At 40.7% G+C, this 24,387-nt stretch overlaps 1 protein-coding gene across 1 annotated transcript in view; it reads right to left on the bottom strand.

The window, feature by feature from the left end:
- Positions 1–24,387, bottom strand: part of PLB1 (phospholipase B1) — a gene marked incomplete at its 3' end in the record, with an annotated part of 47,563 nt that overhangs the window by 2,951 nt on the left and 20,225 nt on the right. The window contains exons 14-31 of the mRNA XM_029085304.1: positions 20,950–21,018; positions 20,055–20,135; positions 18,580–18,646; positions 17,497–17,555; positions 16,339–16,412; positions 14,947–14,990; positions 13,999–14,107; positions 13,019–13,070; positions 10,967–11,047; positions 9,364–9,429; positions 8,564–8,661; positions 5,273–5,354; positions 4,498–4,602; positions 3,732–3,827; positions 3,188–3,259; positions 2,483–2,542; positions 2,017–2,077; positions 1,274–1,332 (exon numbers count right to left, since the gene is read on the bottom strand). Coding sequence (XP_028941137.1) covers positions 1,274–1,332; positions 2,017–2,077; positions 2,483–2,542; positions 3,188–3,259; positions 3,732–3,827; positions 4,498–4,602; positions 5,273–5,354; positions 8,564–8,661; positions 9,364–9,429; positions 10,967–11,047; positions 13,019–13,070; positions 13,999–14,107; positions 14,947–14,990; positions 16,339–16,412; positions 17,497–17,555; positions 18,580–18,646; positions 20,055–20,135; positions 20,950–21,018 — 1,335 coding nt within the window. The remainder of the gene's footprint in view (positions 1–1,273; positions 1,333–2,016; positions 2,078–2,482; positions 2,543–3,187; positions 3,260–3,731; positions 3,828–4,497; positions 4,603–5,272; positions 5,355–8,563; positions 8,662–9,363; positions 9,430–10,966; positions 11,048–13,018; positions 13,071–13,998; positions 14,108–14,946; positions 14,991–16,338; positions 16,413–17,496; positions 17,556–18,579; positions 18,647–20,054; positions 20,136–20,949; positions 21,019–24,387) is intronic.

Raw genomic sequence — 24,387 nt, 5'->3', positions numbered from 1 at the left:
ACTTACCCTGAAGAAAGAGGCAAGCTAGCAACTACATCTCTCCTAAAACAGCACCAGAATTCAGAAGCAGAGTGCCTGCCAGCTGCGATACTATAGTTTCATGATAATTTTGGGTTCAGGATAGTACTTCTGTACAGCACAAGGCTAGACAGACTATTTGCTGCTACTTCAGATTAAACCACGATAGTAAATTTTCTCTTATTTTCTGGCTTTATTGAATTAAGGGAAGACTGGTGTTCCAAAAAAACTATGCATGGGCCAAGTGCAGCTCTGAGACAGCAACTGCACCTTCTATGAAAGCAGATTTCATTCTCAGTTCCTACAGACTATACTTAGAAGCAGAGACATCTGCAGGCTCCTGGATATCATAATATCACAACCACAGCTATACACAGAATATCTTTCATTTGTCAACATTGCAGGTTTGCATTTAAATACTTCTGTTTATTTCAGTAGCCTCCTATGTGTAGGAGTTTTAGTAACAGGCTTGCCAGAGAGTTGTAAAGCTTCACAGTTTGTACACACAATGTCTTTGTTGTTAAGGCTCAGATTCAGAGAAACCTATATTCCAGTTAAGACTTTCTGCCCAGTGTTCCCTTTGAGCTGGCTGTAGAGTTTCTGTCTTTGACTAGTATGAAAACATTAGGCAGAAAGGCATAATTGGAATATAGGATGTCTGGACCTTGAGACATATTCCTTCTAGGCTACCAAAGATGATAATCCTCAGTGAGAACTATGTCTTGATAAAGAAATTACCTAGGAGTTAAAACAGGCACAATAAAAATATTGAATACCTTCTGAAACAGATAAAGCCAGAGGGCTCTCACCCCTGTACATCCTTATCTCATTAACACTAACATGAATATAATGCTATTATCCAACATCCCTTAGTCACACTCTGTTCCTGAAAGAACTGAGGCTTAAGAACAGGTTCACCAGTCTGTTCCTATTAAAAAAAACCTAAGGCTTGTGCTATGTCCCATTAGTTTCAACAGCATCTGATCTCTTCTGTCTCCAATTCAGCAAACTATTTAAGCACCTCTTTAAAGGATTCGACTGTGTTTTTGCCTGACTTCAAAAGCATGTGAATATGTGCGTGGGGGGAACAGAGTGCTGGAGAACTGACACCTTCTTTCTTGTTCTACCTGCTAGATCTATTGTCATCCACGAATGAATGTCTTTGCTTCCAGGTACAACAGCTATTACCCCTCTACCAGAACAGGCACATGTTTGTAGTTTTACCAAGAGAACAGTAAAAACACTATCTTCTTACCGTCAAAGAATCCCCAAGGGCTGCTATGATTTTCACATCAGCTGGCTTTAGGGAATGCACTGCAAAGGAAAGAGATGCAGCTGAACCTGGATATGAAATAGCCATTCTTTTTCACCAGTGTATGTGGGAAACTTGCCATTGTGCATTCTGATGTTCAGACATGTTTTTGTGATACCCAGAGGTTGTAGCAGCAGCATATGCATATTATTCAGCATCTCCATTTGCTGAATAACATTGCTACCAAAGAGAGAGAAGAGCAAGGAGAAAATAACAGTAAGATGCAAACAATATCCAGCACCAAGATGAAGGTAAAACAAAGCGGTATCAGACAAAGCAGGAACAGCATATTAAAGCTGTAAGACAGTCAAGGACCAAGGAGAAGACAACATGAAGTTATTTGAAAAACTGAATACTGCTATGTCCTAGACTAACATGCAGGAAGCTAGATTTCCAGTTTCCTTCCCCAAATTTTTGGTGGTATCACTTATAGGCTATGTCAGCACATAAGTTTTGATTTTATCAAGAGATATTTTGAAGTTCTCCACTGGCAGTGAGTTAAGTGGAGCTACTTAGCCAGAATGTTACCTTGAGTGACAGTATAACATCGTATCTATTAAGCAGCTGCTGAAAAACATGACATCTTTTCTGAGCAGTATTTTTCACAGTCCAGCAGTCTTTTCAGCAAAAATAAGGAGGACAGTTGAAAGTAATTCAGCCTCTTAACACAAAACAGGCAAGAATACCTGAAGTTGCCGGAGGGGAGGATGGAAACCTGTCCTTGCATGGCAGCTGGCTTCCATAATTCTAAAGAGAAGAAGAAAGTTGAATACCATTTGGCTAGGAAATACAGTCAGTAGTAACTAGGTGGTTCTTGTAGAGGCCAGGTGGATAAACCAAAGTCTGTTTAGCATGTAATTAACCAGACAGGTCTTAGTTGCTCAATTCAATAGTCATATTTAGTATTGCTCAGATTAGAGCAGCATCCTGTACTGATAACAGTGCTGTCTGAGCATGTGTTCTTACAGGTGTTTCCAGATGCATTTTGCCTTAACTCAGGGAAGGCTTTCCTGTTCCCTGCCATGCACTCAGCCTCCAAAACCCCTTTGGCCAGAGACTGATTTCATCTGTAGTGCAGAGCATGACTCATCTGGCTACCATACAGGAGCAGATGCAGCAGAGTAACAGTAGGATAGTGATGTTGACACTTACTGGAGTTTGGTTAGGGTATGTGTAATTACTGTTCTTATATGTCCTCAGGAATGGCTCAGCCTACAAAACAAGGCAATCTGAGTCAATGCAAAGCATCAGAAGAATACACAGAGATTTCCATTTCTCAACCTTCAGTTCTCAGATGTCTGTAGATGATTAGCAACTTGATGCAAATGAATCCCAGAGATTAATAAAAAAAAATAAAAAAAAAAAAAAAAAAAAAAAAAAAAAAGAAAGAAAGAAATGCCACTTTAAAAATCCATACAATAACAGTGTAAACCTAGGGCACTATTTTTACACAGACAGAATTTACAGAACAAGCTTTGGACACTGCTGTGTGTGATTTACAATAAGCTTGTTGTCCCACTGCAGGGTAGTCTCAGTGACCTCTGCAGAGCCGTGCTGACTGGTGCCATTGCTGCTGTTTCCCCCACTGAAGCTCAGTCATTTAGTGTGGATACTTAATAGTTTTGACCACGTAGGCCAAACACCCTTCCCTTGTGTTTTGGCCAGCCATCATGTGTGGCTTTGAAGAAGCTTACTCCTAGGACAATCTTGCCCTCCATTTCATGGGGGAGCGCTCATACTGCTACTGGTGGCAGTGGCACAAACTACGCAGGGAAGAGTCAGACCCCTCTCATGGAGCCAGCACTCCAGGTCACCCCCAGCACCTCTACACAAACACAGGTAACCCTTGTAATTTACCTCACTTGGACATTTGAGAACAATCTCATCTTCTATTTGCTGATTATCTGTCTTCTCCCCTAAGGGTTCCAGCTGTGGGAAAAAGGGGGCAGCACAGAAGAAAAGTAGATGAGTATCAGAGAGCAACAGAAAACGCTGTGCTACCAGCCAGTGGAAACCACCTGTGCGGCACAGCAAGACAACTGCAGTGCACTGCTCTCGTCCCGGCGCCTGCCTCCCTGCACTGCTGCTTTGCATACTGAAAAGGCTAATTCCGTACAACCATTAACACGGCCTGATGATCAATGTGCCGGGCAGGCATCGTCTCCCTGAGAGAAGTCCAACACCCCAACCTTAACATATTCATATTAAACCAGTAAATCTCAGGGTGGTTTAATAGTTCAGGTGACCTTTCATCACATGATCACTCTTTTCCTTTGTAAACTCATTTAATGGTCCAGAAGAGAGAATGCTAGCTACTTAGTAGCTCACTGGGGTTTTTTTGGCTGCCAAGGGCAGGATGGAGCAGACAAGGAGCGACCAAAACAACGTTTAAAAATCTTACCATGTTGTTCCACAAAGCACGTGCAGCCTGGGAATGAGACTTCTGGCTGAAGTGAAAACAGTCTGGGGCAAAGTATGAACTGTCTGGTAACCCTTCCTAGAGAATGAGATGGATGTTGTCACAGAGGCAGTAAATGTGCAACAAGCTGTGCCTTATCCCTTTCTCTTCCAGTGAGATATCCCAGTTGACTTCAAATCAAAGTAACTGTAAAGGCCTCTGAGGCCAAGAGAATTAAACCAGGCCAGAGAATGCTAATAACTCAGAACTAAGCAGCCTTTTAAAGCTTTTTAATATAGGATTTCCAAAGTAATAAGATCACTATGACTGTGGGTACAGAATACCTGGGCACAGATATTTATTGTATTCTTTTATTTCCCCTGAGATTCACACATTACAGTCTTTTGAAGCATGTAGGTTTTCATACTAGAAGTCATTTACCAAAGTACTGGAAAGGACTGTGTGATGCATGGGGGATATAGGTTAACTGCTCCCTGGTAAAGACTTTGACATAAATATCTACTGCATTGTTGTCTGATTGCAGTAGAGTGGACTCAATGCACAAAATCATGTCTTCAAGGTCTGTATTCTTGTTGCCCATTATCTCCAAGTTATTCCATAAGCATTTTCTGCCATTTTGGATGTTAACTCAACTGAATATAATAATTACTAGGCCAGAAAACTGCTGGTCGCATTTACAGCCAAGACAATTTTGAACAGTCAGTGGAATTGCACCAGAATTTAAGGTAGGAGTGGTTTTGGTTTTTACCTGTGTTTTTGGCATGTTCACATTCATCAAAAATGGCTGCACAACCACAGTGAAATCATCTGTAGTGTCATACCTTCCGCTCTCCACTAACTGTCGGGTTCTCTCCTAAAGAGTCAAAGAAAAGTTGTTATCATTCCTTCTTTACATTCAGCTGATTGAGTCCCTCTGTCCATTTACATCTCACCCAGGGGTTCCCCACCCCTAGTGCAGAAACCCAGACATGGCTGTGGTTTCCAGCTCACACCAGACAGCCACCGCAGCTGTCAATTTTTGAGACACACATACTGGGCTTCTTTGCAGAGAGGTAGCCTGGGGATGGCTGCCTGACTGACATGAGCAGGCAACCTGCTCAGCAATTAGATTTTCTGTCAAAAAGATGCTCTTCCAGAACCACCGAAGCATTTTGGTTTGGCTGACATCCCATGCCTGAAGTTTGTTCCCGAGTTATCATGATCTTTGATTTAATCTGACCTCCAACGAGATAAATGATCAAAAAATTGCTGGCTCTCTGACATACTCTAGGTTCTATGGCTCTTTAACAATTTTTCTTCTCATCTGTTTTGTTATTTCAGTGAATCAGAGTCATGAAGACCTTGAGCCTACTCCCATCTCCCCCTCATCCTTTTTTTTAAAAAAAACAAAACCCAAACCCACAACTACAAAGATGTCATTAAGAGTGGAAACTTTCCCTCACCTCCAAATATGAGCCCCTCTGGTGGTCCCTTGATCAACAGGAGGATGACATTATACCTGTAACAAATGCCAAATGACTTACCTGATACCTTCTGTTAAAGTAGACCAACTTCTTCAACTCATTGGAATTGTCCTTAGGGTTTACAACACAAGGGCACAGGAGCCTGTGGGATAAGAGCATGGTGCTGAGATCCGCTCCTCTTTTTTTCCCCTCATTCCTGAGCTCACAAGTTGCAGGGTTAAAAGCTTCTTCAAGAGGGATTTCTCTTGGGAGCAGCCTAAGATTTCTCAATGGGAGCAGCCTCTCATCTCCGAGTTTCTGCACAGTCCTGACTCTTGAGCAGAAACACATTTATTGGGGATGAATTAATTAACATAAGGTGAGGAGAAGAGTCCATGCAAGCAAAAACTGTACTGGGTGCCCAGGCAAGGTTTCAGCAACAGAAGTAACCTCTGTGAGGAGAGGCCAGGGATGCCCATGCTGGACACAGCTGGTTCCAGCCAGCTTCAGCAAACCAACCACAAGGCACAGCTGAGCCTGTCAGCCAAGACAGTGAGGCCTCTGTGAAAACCTGTTTAAGAAAGGGCAGAAAACACTAGAGAGGGTGAGGAGGAGAGAATAACAGCAGGTTTTTTGGCAGAACAGGCACTCCCCTAAAAGGACTGCAGCCTGTGGATGAGTCCACACCAGAGCAGGCACACATCTGAAGGACTCATGCTGGAGCACAGGACAAGGGTGAGAAGGAAGGAGCAACAGAGAGATAACCATTACGTCCAGACCCCAACCCCCTGCACCACCCATGCCTCACTGAAGGGGCTGAAGGTACCCTGTGGCAGTAACAAAGGGGGAGGGAGAGGTGCTTGGAGTGAAGTTGAGGGTGGGAATGAGGGAGGATAGGTGCTTTAAGTGTTTAACTTTTTTGTTTGTTCATTTCTCAATACCTAAACCAGTAATTAAATATTTATACTAATGGACAATAAATTAAGTTCCCCAAGTCACACAGAATCATACGGGTTGGAAGGGACCTCAGTAGATCATCTAGTCCAACCCCCCTGCCAAAGCAGGTTCCCTACAACAGGTTGCACAGGAAAGCGTCCAGGCGGGTTTTGAACATCTCCAGAGATGGAGACTCCACAACCTCTCTGGGCAGCTTATATTCAGTCTGTTTTGGCTGCAATGGTACTTGGTAAGTGACTTCCCTGTCTTTATTTTGACCTATGAGTTTTCTTGCTCGTGTTCCTCTTGTTTTCTCCTCCATGCTTCTGGGGTGGGTGAATGAGCGTCTGCATGGGTGCTTGGCTGTCACCTGGGGCCAACTCACCACAAAAACCATTCATAAACCATGGACAACATGTTTTGCTTCAGCAGAATTATGCAAGCATCCTTGAAGACAGAGCTCCCACAAATTCATTCTAATCAACTGAGAGGTCACAAGTTGCAGGATATTTCACATGGAGGATGGTATACATCCCAAAACAGATGCCAAGACTGATGCTGGAATCTCCATCTTTAGAGAACCATTACAACCTGAGCCATTTAAAGTTTCTGTGAACTCATGCTGGCCACATTTTTCCCTTTCTGAAATTTTGATCCTTCTAGGATATGAATTTTTCAGTCTGATTCTCCCTCTTCCTGGGCATGCCTCATTATTACTTGACAAATCCAAATAAGAAAAACGACTCCTTCTAAAAATCATAGAAGGTTATAGGTTGGAAGGGACCTTAAAGATCATCCAGTTCCAACTGGATCCTGTCATATGATCACAGTAAAGCATCCCTGAGAGAGTTCTTAGAGAAATACCTCCTATAGAGACGCAGTTGATATGTATAAAGTATACACAGATCCCTACCACCTCCAAAATTGTCTTAATGAAGAGCAACTGACAAAACAAGATTTTACTTCTACAGTACGTCTATATGAAAGGCAATACAAACCTAAATTGTGTTTTCAGAAGTGTTTCAGTAACTTAAGCAAGGCAAAATTAGTGGAGATATTATCTCTTTTTAGGTTATTTGCTACTCTCGGGAAAAGACACAAGCTTTCAAGATCAAAAGCTTCCTTCAGGTCCTTCTTCAATTCAGTAAATTCAGTAGCATGGCTTTTATTATCCCACACAGGGTCTGCTTAGTACCCTGGAAACTTGGCTTGCTGCCAGACAGGCAAATGTTAAATTCAGCGTGACACCTGAGATGATGAGAAAAGGTTAAAGGTACCTTGAAATAATCTAATCTTAAAGGCTCCACTAACTAACCTTGTCCGATTATTAGGGTCTTGAGGTACAAATGTGCTCTAGCCAGGAACCCTTGTTAAAAAGAAAAACTACAACTTGTTATTGGAAGCTCCAGCACTCTGTATTTCAGAGCTAATTTTCCACTGACAGCTGTCAAAGAGCCCTTAAATCAGAACAAAAAGGTTGTATCTATGTTCCTCCTGTGAAACCACCTTCTTTCATGGGGTCCTTCAGGTGTCTGTACTTTCCCTGTCAGCAGCTGCAGAGTCCCTTGTGGCTGAAGGTGTCTGGCAGGATGGATTCAAAGCAGACATTTTAGAGAGGCACCTGGGTACAGGAGACCCTGTAGTTCTCCTACAATTCCGGCCTCCAAGCTAACTCTTACAGTCTATGCTGATGGTATCTTGTTCCAGGTCCTTGGCCCACACAGCAGGAGGAGCAATGGGTGCCTTCATTCACAGGACAAGGTTATTCTACCTGTCTGTCCAGAAAAACAGAGATTTGCTTTTCTGAAACCAAGCAAGCACTGCCAGGAGCAAGTCTAGGGGGACATGCTGGACCCCACCTGCGGCACACCTGCCACTTCAGTGATGGATTCACACTGACCTGGGAGGATTGTTGAGCCATGAGGCAAGAGGTAGTGCAATTAAGCATCCCAGGCATCTACTTGAGAGACTAATTAACAATAAAACTAATAATCAGAAATGAGATTACAGAGATCAGAAACTACAGAAGCAAGAGGGAGAGTTTTAAGACTACAGAAAGGTAAAACTGTAAATAAAGCAAAAGCAATCAACTAAGAAAACTCTGTGTCTTAATCTCTTCCCTGTCTCTTCCCAAAGAGTGCACAGCTGAGGTCTTTCTGCTCTGGCTTGAACGCCCTTGCAGTGCACACAATGAGTTACTAAAATGGCACCTTCACAAAAAGTGGTAACAGCAGGGCTTAGATACAGAGACAGTGACAGACATATTTCTAAATGCTGTGTTGAAACCAACGTGTAGGTACATGTGCATACACAGAGGAAGGCATTTGGTGGTCTGAAATACTAGAACCTTTCCATTCAAGAAAAACAGCGTCCTGAGAAGACCTTGCAGCCTTCTGTGAGCAACAGTGAGAGCTGCAACATAAATCATCTTCAAACCTCATAAGCAGCTTTGGGCAGGTATTTTCTGATGTGTGCAGCTCCCGGAGGCTTGCTATGGAAAGCACTGTCACCAGGTTCACAAATGCCCGTGGAACCTGCCAAGAGATTAAGCAAACCCATAGTCGATGCCTGGAGCACAGAGTGCCATCTTGGCCTCTACACAGCCACAGCAGACCTCAGGTAACAGCCTCTGATTCAGGCAACTTGCATTATTTATAACAGAGGTGTTCAAAGTACTTTCTCAATAATTAATGCCCCACACATACAATAGCAAATTATAGCCCCTGCCTGTGCTGCCTAGTTCTATTTTAAATGCTGATGGCTGGTCACTTGAAAATGAGGAGTTCAAAAAGATCCAAACACGTTGTTACAGGTCTCAGCACAGCTCAGACACCTGCTAACTCTCCAAGTACTCTCATCATTCTCACCCTCATCTGAAATATCAGAATCTCTCTCTTAATGACCACAATAACTATACTTATTTGCAGTATAATGAATGAGCAAAGCATATTCTAGTCATTGAATACCATATGTTTGTTCAAATAATTTTTACAATAATTTTTACATTATTTGTCTGCAGCACATCAACTAGAATCAAGTACATCCTTATTCCTTTGGTAAAATACTTCTCCAGCCCTTCCTGCCTCTCACAAAGATTTTCCTGCAAGCAAACATCTCTGCATACAGCAGCGCTCCACAAATGAAAGCAAGGAACTAAATTCTCAATCAATAGGCAGCAACTGCTTTACAAACAGAACATGATCCCCACTCCCACGTACTAGAAAAGTTCATTTTACCTCTCTGTGAAGTATGTCCAAAGCGATTTGCAGATTGTAGGTGTAGTTTTCAGGAGAATAGTGTACCTGTAGAAGCAAGAGAGTTGAATTTTTTTATCAGTTTACTCAAGCAGGTACAATCATGCCTAGCTGGAGTTTCTCAGAGCAGCATTCATGTTTCTAACTGTTAGGTCAAGAGAAACAGAGTCTTAGGCAAAACTGTCTAGTCTCAGCTTTTCTTCTTTCCCATCACAGCTGTCTCACTCACAACAAAAGATCTAGCAGCCACTGGGTACCAGTGAGGGAGCAAATTCAGGGGGCACTCCCAGACATCACAACATCCCCCATCCCTATGCTTGCTCGGGCCAGTCTTAAAAGCATGGCTAACAACTTACTAACAGGGACAGTCTTTGGGAGAGATCAGTTTATGTAAGTTTGTTTAAGCTGTATGGAATATTAGCAACATGCCTCCCATATGCTCGTTACTTGCCACAAATAATAACTGGCAAAAATTAGGCGTTTATCTGGGAATTAAATCGCTTTATATACTTGCCTCTCAGCAGCGAAATTTGCCTGTTCCATTTGAGTGGTTTAAACCCTCTAATTTAATTGTCTCAAGTAATCCAACTTTTATCTCTTCACTTGTGGAATTATTCAACAGTCAAATAAACTTCCCTATGAGCAATGCCTGGCTTATTTTCAGCCTGAATTCCCTTTGATTTAATTTCAAGCAGAAGTAGTTCACTGAAAGCATCACTGGCCTACTCTACACAACTAGACAGCTCAGTTCCTTTATTCGTTTCCTAAATCACAGCTCACCAAGAGCACTGTGGTTGGCACTATTTGTAGCTGTGCAACATAAAGGAAGCATCACTGTGATGTCTGGATGCAGGCGTGCTATCTCCTTGCTACCCACAGTCATGTGCAACTGCCATTTTGTGTCTGGGTCAGGAGCAGAAGGCAGGGATGGTTAATTTGCTTCTTCCTTGTTTTATAACCATCTTACTGTGCTGCTTTGCTGTTTTTCCTTTTCTGAAATTAATCATGCAGAATGAAAAGTACGTGCTCTGCTGCTCATAAGTATGTAAGTCTCACCACTGAGGAGTCTGCCACAGCATTTCACCTCCTCTATACTCACACATACCAAAGGCTATATACAGTAGGTATATATATTACATAAATATACAATATATACTACATTATATATAATTGCATCAGCATGAGATGTGGGTAGAAGCATTCCCATACCACTGAAACTGGTCAGAGAGCACCAAGTAAGACTTAGGAGTGTGACTACTTACAAGGCAAAGAAGAGCAAAAACCCTTGACCTTTTATCTACAGGTGGTAAAGTGACTAGATAATGGAAAGTTATCTTAGTTAACAGCAAAACAAAGTAGCCACAATTATGTAATTTACAGGTATTCTAAAGATATAACTTCATTTATCATAACATCAGGTTGAACAACCTTAAGGTCTCAGTAGAGTTACATTCCAGAGCTTCACAAATGAGACCTACCTTATTTTGGTCTCACTCAATGAGTTCTGCCCTCTCACCCACTGCAATATATAGAGACCCTATGCCTAGACTGGCCCTGTTCATGCTGCAGGCCCCAGAGGACTTACTGGATTGTTGCAGAATTTGCATAGGTCATTTCCTCCTATGAAAAGTGTTATGAGTTTCCAGTCAGTCTGCAAATTTATTCTCTGCACATAGAAGGAGATGGAAGGAGAGCTATTAATTAAAAAAAAAAAAAAAAAAAAAAAAAAAAAAAAAGGGAGGGGGGCAGACAACATATTAAACACAAATTTAACATTTCTCTGGATACCTGGCTATAGTTCTCTGAGTATCCACAACAAAAATGCATTAGTAGTCATGACTGAAGGTGTAGAAACTACTATAATCTAAATAAGGTTTACAGTATCAGTAGTACTATGAAAAATTATTTGCTTCAGAAAACTATTGCTGGAAATCAATCTGTATGCTTTTCTTAGTAATATCTTGTGTTTACACGGAGTGACTCCTCCTGCAGTCCTAGGAACACATCTTCATTGCAAAAATGATGGTATATGTTTTACTGAGTCATAAATAATGCAGCTATCCTGCTGGAAAACCCTGGAGGGCAATATATTTCAGTCTTGCTGTGAGACAAACTGCGAAGAATAGTGGGACAATATTAACTCTATCTAACAATACTGGTAAAAAATTATAGCACTTTTTCCTCTGGAAGGATTTTATAAAGGGCTAGCTAATGCAAGGTAATTATGCTTCAGTAAACACACACCTTCTTAGCTTTGAGGAAAGGTTTCAATGTGCTTAGTACCATGTAGTTGATGTACTCAATATCTTAACACTTCAATTTCTGCGCAAAACACCACTAAGAAAAGCAGCAATCAAGTGGTTTAAAAAAAAATAAATCTATCTTCAAAAGCAGAGACAACATAGCCCAGCTGGTAAACACGCTGGTAGTTTGGTCTCAGAATGTACTTATCCAAATTAATAGAGGGGAAAATTTTCCTCCTGCACTAAACAGGTGTTTTAAAATGAGAGAGAGAGGAAAAAAAAGAAAGAGCTCTTAAAGATATATGACCTATATGATATATGAACATTCTTTCTAGTTAGAAAGAAGTTTATTAGTTAAATAAAAAAAGAAGTTTATCAGTTAAATAAAAGGTATTTGCATTCCTTTCTGTTGTGTGATGTTTCCAAGCTGATAAATAGGACAAAGCAGTACTTAAAAGCCTTGAATGGTTTGAATGAAAACCATCCAACTGCTTCATTGTTAGCTGCTATCCCTTTTAATCTCATTTCAGATAGAGCCATCAGGGTGAAATCTTGTTTACGAGAAAGTGAACCAAAAAGGAAGGTACTGCAAATATTTTTACCAATATGTACTCGCCAGAGTATTTGTACCTGACATGCACACACAGTTATCTTGAAGGCTTTTTGGCTGCTATCCAAATGAACAATTGCAGAGCCAAAATAATATCATGTAACTTAGGTCACTGATTGCATAGCACATTTGTCAAATTACGAATAGCACAAACATTCAAAGCAGTAGTTGAGGTGAAAAATATGCAAGCAATCCTCAGCCTAATATGTGTTTAACAGATCATTAATCAAATAATTCCTAACAACAAACATGTAAGTCAAAAATCAGATGATAACTAAGTGAAAGAAGGGACTAAATTTTTTTTTAAGAAAACCAGCTCTTTCTTCACTTCACATGTTCACTCCACATGATTTGCCACTTGGAAAAGCTTGTCCTCAATATCCTAACACGTATCATTACTGCTGGCAAAACCATGTGCTTACAGGACAATTACTAGTACCACAGCAAAATCCTAGCAGAGAAAATGTTCTGTCATCTTACAGGGTGACGTAGATTGGGTGAGGAAGTAACTTCACTGAATTTGCCTGCCACTTGCAGTAAAAATGATAAGAAGATTACAGTTATCTGGGTTTGATAGTAACTATCACATACTGGTACAAATCGATTTAAGACAAAGCTGTAGATTATTTTGTACTGACTCACAGTCTGCACTGGGGAATATTATTACATGGTACATTGCTGTACCCGCAGCTTTAATGTTTGGCATCTGCTGTTGGTCTGTTAGAAACTTGTGATGCCACATAACTTCATCTTTCTAAAGATACTAATGACATATCAGACTCACAGTATCGTTCTTCATTCGGTCCACCAGTCTTCTAACCTGAGCAGGGACATCTCTAAATATAAAAGAAAAATAAAATAATAAAAATAAAATAATAAAAAAATAAAGAGGAGTCCTGCATATACAGCAAGACAAGGAGGAAAGCTGATGAATGGACATCCTTCACATAATGGCTAAAAAAACCCATGTGGAAGTTCAGTTTTCATTGAATGAGAGGTATGATACCCAAAAAAGGCTGTACCTTGAAACAGTGATGGGAAAAAAAGCGAGGAAAAAAATAAGCATCCTGTAGGCACTTGACCACTTTGCAAACACTGCATAGCTACACTTTTACAAATCATATAGAAAATACACTGTGCTGCCACAAAATAAATGCACTTTACTCCTTCCCAACATCAGATGGATGCTATTGATACACGTATTGCTGAAGAATCCATGCATATATCAGTTATTACATGGCCTCAAGCCACTGATGCATGCCTCATAAGAAGTGTTCCCAAGGGAAAAAGGCATGATGTGAATTTCACTGAAGACTGAGCATAGTGGTCAATTCCTAGCTCTGCCACAGACTGACCATAAGCAATTCACAACTTTCTCTGTCTCAATTTCTCTACACAAACTCTGGGACCAGAGGGTTTGAATATACCTCCTGTGAAACAGGGGTATTTTTTTATATTTTTATCTCTGCCTCACAATAGGGATGTGAAGCTTTCCAAGTAGTGCTTGTAAAATGCTTTGTGCCTCTTGGTTGAAAACGCTAGAGAAAGCATCACTTTTGCTGCTAATGTATTTGATACAGATTAGAAACGTTGCAAAGCCCTTATTACACTTCGTGGCCTTCACACTAGAGAGGAGCTAAAGAAATACATTTGGGCTTGTCTATCAGCATTATTGCACTCCTTTTGGGAGGTTGGGGCCTTTTTTAGCTAGAGGTTTAAAGAAAAATCAACTTTCTATTAAAATTAAAAGAGTTTTCCTCTTACTCTGTGCAATCCCCTGCCACAGCTTGGTTGAGCACAGCATTATCTGTAGTCTCCTTTCCAGTGCCAATGGAATACCCTATCAGGGATGGGTTGAACTCACGAAGAATGTCTGCAGAAAAAGACAGCACCCTGAAATGTTGCTTACTTCAGCAGGTAACAAATGAGGTTATAAAGATTAGACCTTCGTAAAAGACCATTAAAAAGCTTCAAGAGATACCTATCAAAAAATTAACCTTTAAGTATAATAACCGTGGAGATTTGTCACCGTACAACTATTTCCTTGCCTTCAAGATTTCTGAATTTCATTAATTCAGATCTCTCATTACCTAATGTGATCATCTTGGCTAGCAATGCCATTTTGCCTGTTAAGTGAGGCTAACTAAGCCTGTGCTCAGGCAGGAGACTCTCATGTCATCATACTCTAACTGCAGATGGGTTGGAATCAAATCCTTTAGCCTTATTTCCCCAGATGTATTAATCCCAAGGATTTAAGATTCCCTTCTAGATCTTAGGTTACAAACCAGCCTTACAAACACCCCAGATCTAAAATGCCCTGACCTCTAAGAAGCATATAAAATCTGATCTTGTAACATGATTCTGCTCCTGCCTAAAACAACTTTCCCATACAGTCAAAATAGTTTCTTTAGGCTATGATCTAAGATCTTTGATTCATCTGTCCCCAACATATTTTGGACAGAGTTACAACCAACAGAAGAATACTGAAACAACTAAACCCATAGGAATTACAAAATACATAGTTAAGTCATGCACAGCAAATTACAGCCTGGTTGTTATGCAACTTTCACTCAGCACTGGACATTGAATATAAAGGGATTGGTTCTGTCATGCTACAAATTGTAAAACTTTCTTCATGTCTTCTTTTATAATAACATCTGTTTTAATAAACAGCTCCAGATGTTTATGGAGTTTACAGAAAAAGGCACTTACTTGCTAGTGTCGTGACTGTGCTTATATTTTCATTTCCTCCAACACTGTTAAAAAGAAAGAAGAAAAAAATGTTCCAAGGTATGATGGACTTGGTAAGGCAGCTCCCCCTTATGGGGTTTCTACACATGTACACCACACGTTCTCTGCTGGTAGTTCTAAGTCAAAGCAAGCTCTTTGTGTGCATACCAATGGGGTCGTGAAATCAGAGACTCTGTTGTAATCATAACAATTATATTAAAAGGCCTGTACACTAGCTGCCCTTTCAATTCTCTCATGTGTCTTAAGTTCAAACCTAACTAAAAGAAATGAGAATTTTTAAAAGCTGCTATCTTTGCTGTTGTTGCACCTATTAAAATATTTATTACTTTCGCTTTGAGTTAACAAATCCTTTGTACCCATAACAAAAAGCTCTAAAAGCATATATTTCACAGGGATAAGTATACACAATGCTTTTCCCTTTCATTTCACTCAACTGGAAGAATACCACTAGACTGGTAAAATTCACCATATGTCTCTGTGCTCTTTACCCTCCTTCATGCTGTATAGAATGCCAGTATACTTTTCCATCTAAATGTCATTAAAATATTATTAAAGATCAAAATATAAAAAGTTGGACTTACAACACTTCTATATCAACCCTTTAATTTGGAATATAATATTTTGAAATGCTCTAGTACCTGTTTAAACTTCTTACAAAGCTGCAGTATTTCAGATGGATTAGAAATGATGAACAGAAAATCAGCCTGACAGGTTTGGTGTTAAATAATACAGTCGCAGAATAAAAAGTGAACACAATTGTCTTTCTACAGAGTGGCTTTTTGACCTGTCTAATAAAATGCTGCATATGTAAAAGACTGTACTGGCTCATAATCAATAAACTGTTCTACATGATGTAAGCAAAACTGGGAAAGGGTCAAGGAAATAGATACCGTGTATGAAACAGCAGCAGCAAAAAAGATCCCATTTTGGCCTTTCATAGACTGCTGATTTTAAATGGGACAAATGGGTGACGTGGGCCACAGTGGGGAAGAGCAGATGGTATATAGAAAGAGCAGGGATGGAAGTGCAGAATGTGCAAGTGGTGCAATGCCACTGGGATCTAGAAGTCCCCTTTGCAACAGCTATAACCATCAGAGGAGAAAGGGACCACCTTAACACGGATCCTGTTTCACCCATGTATCCAGGCCTATTCCAGCCATGCTACACTGTACTCTAGACACTATTTTGAATATTTTATTTATCATGAGTAAAAGTACAACTGTGTGCCTCCATGCAAAATGTAAAGTCAAAATCACTCTCCACAAGCCTCAATGTGTTACAAAAAACAACCATGCATATCAAAACCCAAGAAAATGGGTTCCCTCCCATTGGGAGGGGATTACTGAGACTGACCTCCAAGAAACACCTCGGTATTGAGTCAGGACATCCAGAACATCATGGGGTTTGGAAGCTGCTCCATTACCTGCCTGGAAGCAGAAAACAAGAGGAGTTCACCTTCAGAAAATAAGAATTGCTACAGTAACTAGCTCTCTGACTGATCCTAGTGAAAATAATTACAGGGTATGTTAATGAAGCAAGCCATATCATCTTCCCAAAATATAACAGATCCTTGGTCTCAAGAGGATCAAGGACTAAGAGTATATTAACTCTGCTCCAGTGAATTACCCTCTTTATCAACTTCTTGATTAGATCAAGTGGGGAAAAAAAATGGTTGAGAATATTAAAAATATTCATATAATTCTAAATTTACATAAGGAATAAATAAGATAGCAATGGTCCTGAATGAATAATTTATGATAATATTCCTCACATTAAAAAGTGGTACAGTGATTTTGTCTTCCTTCCCCCATTTTCCCCAAGAAACAAGACTATAAGGAGTTAATGTGGTAATTAGCACAGAACACATAAGAAACATGAATTACAATATGTGCAGTGAAGCAGTCATCACTGATCAGAGAATCACAGCTACTCTAAGGGTAACAAGTTTACATAATTCCAGGAACAGCATTTAAAAAAATTCTCAAGGTAAATTACACTTGGCACACCTGATGATCTATTGCAACTTTACTCAAATATTTAGTTAGTATAAATGGATATGGCTTTATAGGCTTTGGTATTATCATATATATATATATCATATAAGATATATACACATATACACACAATTAGCTGCAGAATTTGTTCTTTCTATTTACACTGCTTACTAATAGCTTTGAAGGCCAATACCTGGGGAGCTGCCTAGAATCAATAAAGAAAAGCAATTGTTGCAAGCTCACTCTAACAGGCTGGTTTTGCTGCTGCACAATCTAATCTTGTATCTCTTCCTTGTGTGGTACTCGTGTGGACTTTAAATGGGAACTGTGCACTCAGATAAGACTCACAATCTGATTACCAGTCAGTCAAGGTAGAATATGGACAAGAATATGTGAAAAATGTGTTTGGCTTAATAGGGTGTAACTGTATGTATTCTATTTCTCAGGTTAAAAATTCAGAAATGCTTTTTCATTAATTACTTGCTTTAACAATGGTGATCCAGTGAGCTTTACTTACTGTGAGTGAATCTCCCAGGGCAGCAATCACCCGAATATCTGCCGGTTTCAAATTATGAACTAATAAATAAAAAATAAAGGTAGTGTTGAGGAAAGAAAGAAAACTTCAAATTGTGATGGCTAGAAATTTTCCTTAGAATAAGCAGAAAGCATTGCAAAGACAGTATTTTAATATTCATGACAGCATCAGCTCAGTACTGACAGGCATCAAATCAGAAATGATTCTTGGTACTATGGCTGGGCATTGGCTACAGCAACAAGGGAGGTAGTAAGATTTGTCTTGTATCTGTGCTTACTTAGATCCCTTTTAACCAGTGGAAGTGACTGAAGAGCAGGCACAACTCTGGTGCCAGCAGAGTGGAAATTTTGGGACCATCGCAGCTTCTGAGGGAAGACAAAACCCACCTGGTGACAGGATTCCACATGGCTTTTTGCACCCCAGAGTGCACTAACAAGAGCCCCTACTCCACACATCCACAGTTTTACCACCCCTGCAACTGAAGTACCCAACTGCATAGACGTCTGGTACTACCTGTTTGTACATGGAAGACGTATCATAGAATGTTTGGGATTGGAAGGGACCTTAAAGACCATCTACTTCCAACCCCCCTGCCATCAGCAGGGACACCTTCCACTAGACCAGGCTGCTCAAAGCCTCATCCAGCCTGGCCTTGAACACTTCCAGGGAGGGGGCATCCACAACTTCTCTGGTCAATCTGTTCCAGTACCTGACCACCCTCACAGTGAAGAATTTCTTCCTAATATCTAAATCTAAACCCATCCTCTTCCAGTTTAAAGCTATTTCCCCTTGTTCTATCCTTAACTGCCCTTACAAAAAGTCCCTCCCCAGCTTTCTTGTAATTTTCTTTCTTCGTGTAGTTGCATAAGCTTTCACCATCCTCGAGGGAGAACTTCCATCTTGCTATACAGCTACTTACATTATTCCAAAAATGACCCTACAAGCCACAGTCAATAGAGTGCACTGCTTCAAAGAAAAGCATACCTTTCCTAACTAAACTCAGTTCCTGTTCCCCTTCTATCATCAAATGAAGTAGCTCTACAACAATATTGCACAGGGCTGTACCTGAAACCGGAACTGTATCAGAGGGAGCCCGATGAAAACAGGGAATATTTGTTCCATAATTCCTCTCCTGTAAAGACAAGACAGGGCAAGCCTTCACATCAGACTCACTATACTCTGGTCATGACAAACCATTTACGAACATCTCGGAGCATTAGACTAACGAATTTCCCACATACTTTGTATACATCTACCCAGCTCAGCCTGTCCTCAAGCTGTGCCTACAGCTGCCGTAGGAAAGCAGACACAAGTTCAGCATGCTCAGAAGTCACATGGCCATATTAGTGCAGCACAACTCGTGCCTACCAGTGGGGCCAGTTATTTCAGACTCTGTGCCATGCCATGTTCAGCTACGCAACGTTTCGTGTGCCCATACATACTCCAAGCTAGGTGAGGTCACATCTTTTTGTGAGAAACTGTTTGAACAACCCTGGAACATCCCAGCACGAAACCGTTACCTTTGTCAGCAGGCCATGAGCCTGCCTTCTCCATGTGCAGTCCTCTACACGCAGACAGGGATTTGCCCTCCTGGCTCGTTTGGGCTGCAGCCTACTGACAGAAGCACCCTCAAGGTCTACAGTTAATAAAGACCGTATACCAGAGTAGACCACCACACAAGATCCAAGCACATGTGTTTGCTCCAAATTTCTCTACAGAACTCCTTAAGTAGGCTAACTTGCCTAAGGAAAAGATACTTGTGTGTCTTGTCCCATTGCTCCATTTGGGGTTTTTTTTGAGTTTAATTTAAAAAAACCCAACAAACCAACAACTGACAAACATAACACATTGTTGCTTCTTGTCTCCTACACCATAACTACTACCAAAAATCAGAGTGGTAGGTACTATTGCCCCCTTCAGAGGTCACCCTGAGTAAGTAACAAAACAGATGGCATTATATTAAAATGAGAAGACAAATGTTTATTACTATTCTAGTGATGTATAGGCCATTTTGAGTGTAGATATGGTCCAGACACTGTGTTCTGGAGCATGAAAATTAGCATTATCACCTCCATTAGCATGGCTGTCTATCTCTGTACATCTAACCTGCATCTCACAAAAAAAGAAAAATGAAAAATCCATTGTTCTTCAGTTTTACCATGGCATAACAAGATTAAAAATCAGTGGGTCTGATCTGGTTTCTTCCACGGACTAAATGGTCCCATTTTCACTATCATATCCCAGGGAAATTAACATTGTTATCCAGATGTTTAAAAAAGGTTCTTAACATTGAAGTTAGTGTCAGCTGGTTTAGGCTGGCTGAACACATCTATTTTAAATCACATTCTGCAAAATCCAACGAGGAGAAAATGTTCTATTAAGCATCTGACTATTTAGTCAAGCACAGAAATAAAGAGGTGGAGCTTTGTATTTAGTTTTCCCAGGTAGCATTGTTTAATTAGGTGACAACACACTCTCACCCATCTGCCCCACTCCCTGAAATATACTCAGTCCACATGATGCAAACAGTCCTACTATACCTGAGATGTTTCTTTGGTGTTTGATGTCTCCAGGGAAGATGAGTAGTTACTGTTTCTATATGTGAACAAATATGGATTTTCCTGCAGAGTGAAGAGAGTATGTTTACCAATGCTAGCAGAATCACAGTCAGCTGATGTTGAAGTCTTCTGGCTAGGTTTTCTAAGAGAAGAAAATCTTTACAGTAGTAATTTTTGAATAGACATTGCACTAGTGAATTAAACCAGGTTAGACCTGAAAATTAAGCCCTGGTATGCTCTAGGCACAGACCACCTTTTGCCCTAAACCTAACATCAAACAAAACACATAATTCAATTTCTTTGATGCTTTAATTGCTGTTCAGTGAAGTTTTCGTATGCCAGTAATATATTATCACTATCAAATTACTGAAATCAGAACTGAAATGCAAAAACATTCAACAACCTGTTCTTTGAACCAGAGATGCTCAGAAAATGAAAATACTATGGGGCTATTGTCAGCTCCAGGGACTAAAACAGTTAAACCTGACAGCAGACAGAGTCAAATCACAGGAAAGCTAAATTAGATAAAATACATGGATGCAATTTTATTGCTGACACAACTTTTAATACTGATAACAGCCTTTTGATACCTGCAATTAATAAATTCAGATTAGCTAGTTATATTTTGAATAAAAATATCTGGCACAGTGAGATGATTTAAGTAAATTTTGTCAAAAGTTCTTGGTTTCAAAGTTTCATCTTAATAAAATAAAGAGTCTGTGTCAATGAACTTTAAGAACACTGAATTTTTAACAGTGCAATATCTTGGGGTAAGTACGCATTCCCAAGGACTTCAGAAGACGACGACAATATTTGAAAACTTGGAAATTCTGCAAAGAGTAAATAAAATCTCACAGTAACAAGGAAACCCTTTTACCTGAGATGGACACCGGACCTGAAGTTTTTTTGTGAAATCATAAGGCTGCTTCTGTCCAACTGGCTCCATCTGGAAAGGGAGAGAACAGAGGAGTTGTACATATGCTGTCTGTGGGAGGGAAGGGAGAGCAACAGCAACGCAAAGGCTCTAGTGCCTGGAGGTTTCCATCAGGTTCATATATATACTTAAAAACTTGTTTTGCTTATGATAAAAATTTACCTATGTATAACATATCACATGTTATACCTACAAAAGAAAGGAACTGAAAACAAGGCCTCTCACATGATAAGACTGTCATCCTATCATCATTAGAATAAGCATCCACACATTAACTCTGCTCTTGGGAATGCCAACCCTGGGTGTGTTTTTCCCACAGAGCACTGATCTCATACCACAGTATTCAACTGCTTGCAATCAAGTCACTATTTATCAGCTCAACCACAGTAACTGTGGAGATGCTCTAGAAGAGCGTAGCTTAAAACACCCTCATTATTAGTTTTCTCCCTTTATGATATGCAGTTTAAACTTTGCTGATATTTGCTGCAACCTGGCTGGGTTGAGTATGAGAATGCAAAAGGTGGGTTGTCACAGCTCCACTGCCAGGTTGCAGCAGTCTGTCTGTCCTCCCAGGCCTCACCTGCCACACTTTTTTGTCTTTTCCCAGGCTGTGAAACCCTGCTCATGAACATTTAAGAAAGGCACAAGTGGGAGACTTTTCTTCAGCTTTCTACAGTTTACAGTTTTCATATAAAAATATAAAGAAAATAAAGATTTCTGCGGGAGGAAAAGCAACTCTGAGTAGCTTGAAACTTTGAAGCAAAAATGGTATTACTGAAACTCCTTGGAAAATACAGATTCGACTCAAATTACACACTGAAGGCTTGGGCAAATCCACATTGCTTTAACTCGGAAGTGGAAGAGGATCTTATCAATGCCTATAAATACCTGAAGTGCGGAGGCCAAATGGATGGGGCCGGGCTCTTTTCAGTAGTACCCAGTGACAGGACAAGGGGCAATGGGCAAAAACCGGAACACCAAAATTTCCATACAAACCCAAGGAAAAACTTCTTTACTGTGAGGGTGACAGAACACTGGGACAGGCTGCCCAGAGAGGATGTGGAGTCTCCATCTCTGGAGATGTTCAAAACCCACCTGGAAGCTTTCCTGTGCAACCTCTTGTAGGGAACCTGCTTTGGCAGGGGGGTTGGACAAGATGATCTACTGAGGTCCCTTCCAACCCCTATGATTCTGTGAAAGTACAAAATCCCTAATATAAATGAAAAACTAGAAATCCTGTTTGGTGATACATTCATGTTGCATTAACTTTTTCCTCCTGTCTTAAGAGCACTGTCTTTATGTACTTCCTTTGCTGCAAATTCATTTTGCAGCTAAGTCAGAAACATAGGATATAACACATTAAAGTCACACATTAATCCTCTGGTGGCTGTAGCCCATGTAACTAAAAGCTTGCTAAGTTGCTTCCGCCCTGGTGAGGTCACATCTGGAATACTGTGTCCAGTTCTGGGCCCCACAGTTCAAGAAGGACAGGGAACTGCTGGAGAGAGTCCAGCACAGAGCCACGAAGATGATTAAGGGAGTGGAGCATGTCCCTTATGAGGAAAGGCTGAGGGAGCTGGGTCTCTTTAGCTTGGAGAAGAGGAGACTGAGGGGAGACCTAATTAATGTTTATAAATATGTTAAGGGTGAATGTCACGAGGATGGAGCCAGGCTCTTCTCAGTGATGCCCAACGATAGGACAAGGAGCAATGGGTGTAAGCTGGAACACAGGAGGTTCTGCTTAAACTTGAGAAGGAACTTCTTTACAGTGAGGGTGACGGAGCACTGGAACAGGCTGCCCAGGGAGGTTGTGGAGTCTCCTTCTCTGGAGACATTCAAGACCCGCCTGGACGCCTTCCTGTGTGATCTCATTTAGGTTCCTGCTCCAGCAGGGGGATTGGACTAGATGATCTTTTGAGGTCCCTTCCAATCCCTAATATTCTGTGATTATCCCACCTTCCAGAACTGTTTCCTTATCTACATTTGCATATGTTAGACAACATGAAAAGGTGCACTCCAACTCTGCACAGAGGCTTGATAATATTTATATTTGTTGGCCACCTTCTAAACAAGATGGAGAGGGGATGAGTGTTAATGAAAAATTATTGAATGATTCAAATCTCAATAGTGACAGCACAAAGAATTACTTCACCTGTTCAGGCACCTTGCTGGGTGCTAATTAAATTGCAATCACGCCTTGGCCACTGTTTTAGATTCTTTAGTGAATGTCTGCTCAGTTTGCACCAGCAGCAGCAGCAGCTGCCAGAAAGAGCAGACTACAGAAGAAACAGGATGGAAGGCACTGACAAAGAAAGCAATGAGAGCCTTGACGTCACTGATTCATTCTGGGCAGGAATGTTATATTCTGTTTTGGTTTTTCCATCAATGAAAATAATGGGAAAATTCAGAGAAAGAGAGAAGAGGTTTACAGAGCTAGATATTATCTGAAAGAAGCATTTAAAGGTACAGAGTCTGTGCTTCTTTAAGAGAGAGATAGGAATAAAAAGAATGATCCTGAAACATGCGAAATAATGAAACTCAGAGAAAAGAAACATTGGGAGCTGGTACTTTCCCATCCTCCTAGGACAAAACAAAGTAGATATTTAATGACATTCTTAAAATAAAATATTGTTTTTCCAGCACAGAATGATTCCACAGAACATGGGACAACAGTGGCATTTCTTGTGTAGGAATGAATTTAAAACAAGTATTAGACATCTGTGTGTTGTTAGGAGTTGGGTGATGAGAACTAATTTCTCCAGGAGGACATTCCAGACAGCTCAAAGACACTGTTCTCCCAGTAGAGACTGCTAGCTCCCCTAGAGCAGAGGTGCAAGGTCCTGGTCAGGAAATTGGGCACCAAGTCTGCATTGTGGTCAGCCAAAACCTCCCCTGAATTACAGCACATCTGTTGTGCAGGCTGGTTAGCATGTCAGTCTGCTCTGGCACTGCAGCAGTTTCGAAGTCAGTGTGAGCCCCTGAATGCAGAAGAGAGGCCCAGGCAGCCTCCTCTGGTGCTGTTCCCAGTTGGGTTCTTGCCTGGTTTGAGTTTCTCTCTTGGTTGCAGGGGAGGTTTTTTGTGGCCTTTTCTGTTACACAAAAATGACAAACACAAGAGCGAGAGCTTCTTGTCTAAGTTCTTTACACACATGAAAGGAGCTTTGCCCCTGAATATACTTCCAGAGGTAAAATTGAAGGCATCTGCCAAAATTAATCAATCAGGCTCTCCGTGGTAAACATGGAAGTTGTCCAAGTAAACAACCACCTCTCTCAGCTTTTCCTAGCTAGCCAGTGTTATTTTGCTGACTGTTCTCTCAGGTGCTTAGTGTATGAATCTCATTGCTCCTACATAGCTTGGAATGTTTTGGTAAAATATCCAGC

The sequence above is a fragment of the Antrostomus carolinensis genome, unplaced genomic scaffold (genome assembly GCF_000700745.2).
Source record: "Antrostomus carolinensis isolate BGI_N321 unplaced genomic scaffold, ASM70074v2 scaffold10486, whole genome shotgun sequence".
NCBI classification, from domain to species: Eukaryota; Metazoa; Chordata; class Aves; order Caprimulgiformes; family Caprimulgidae; genus Antrostomus; species Antrostomus carolinensis.
The sequence above is the reverse complement of the archived record's forward strand: the minus strand, read 5'-3'. Positions and strand labels throughout refer to the sequence as shown.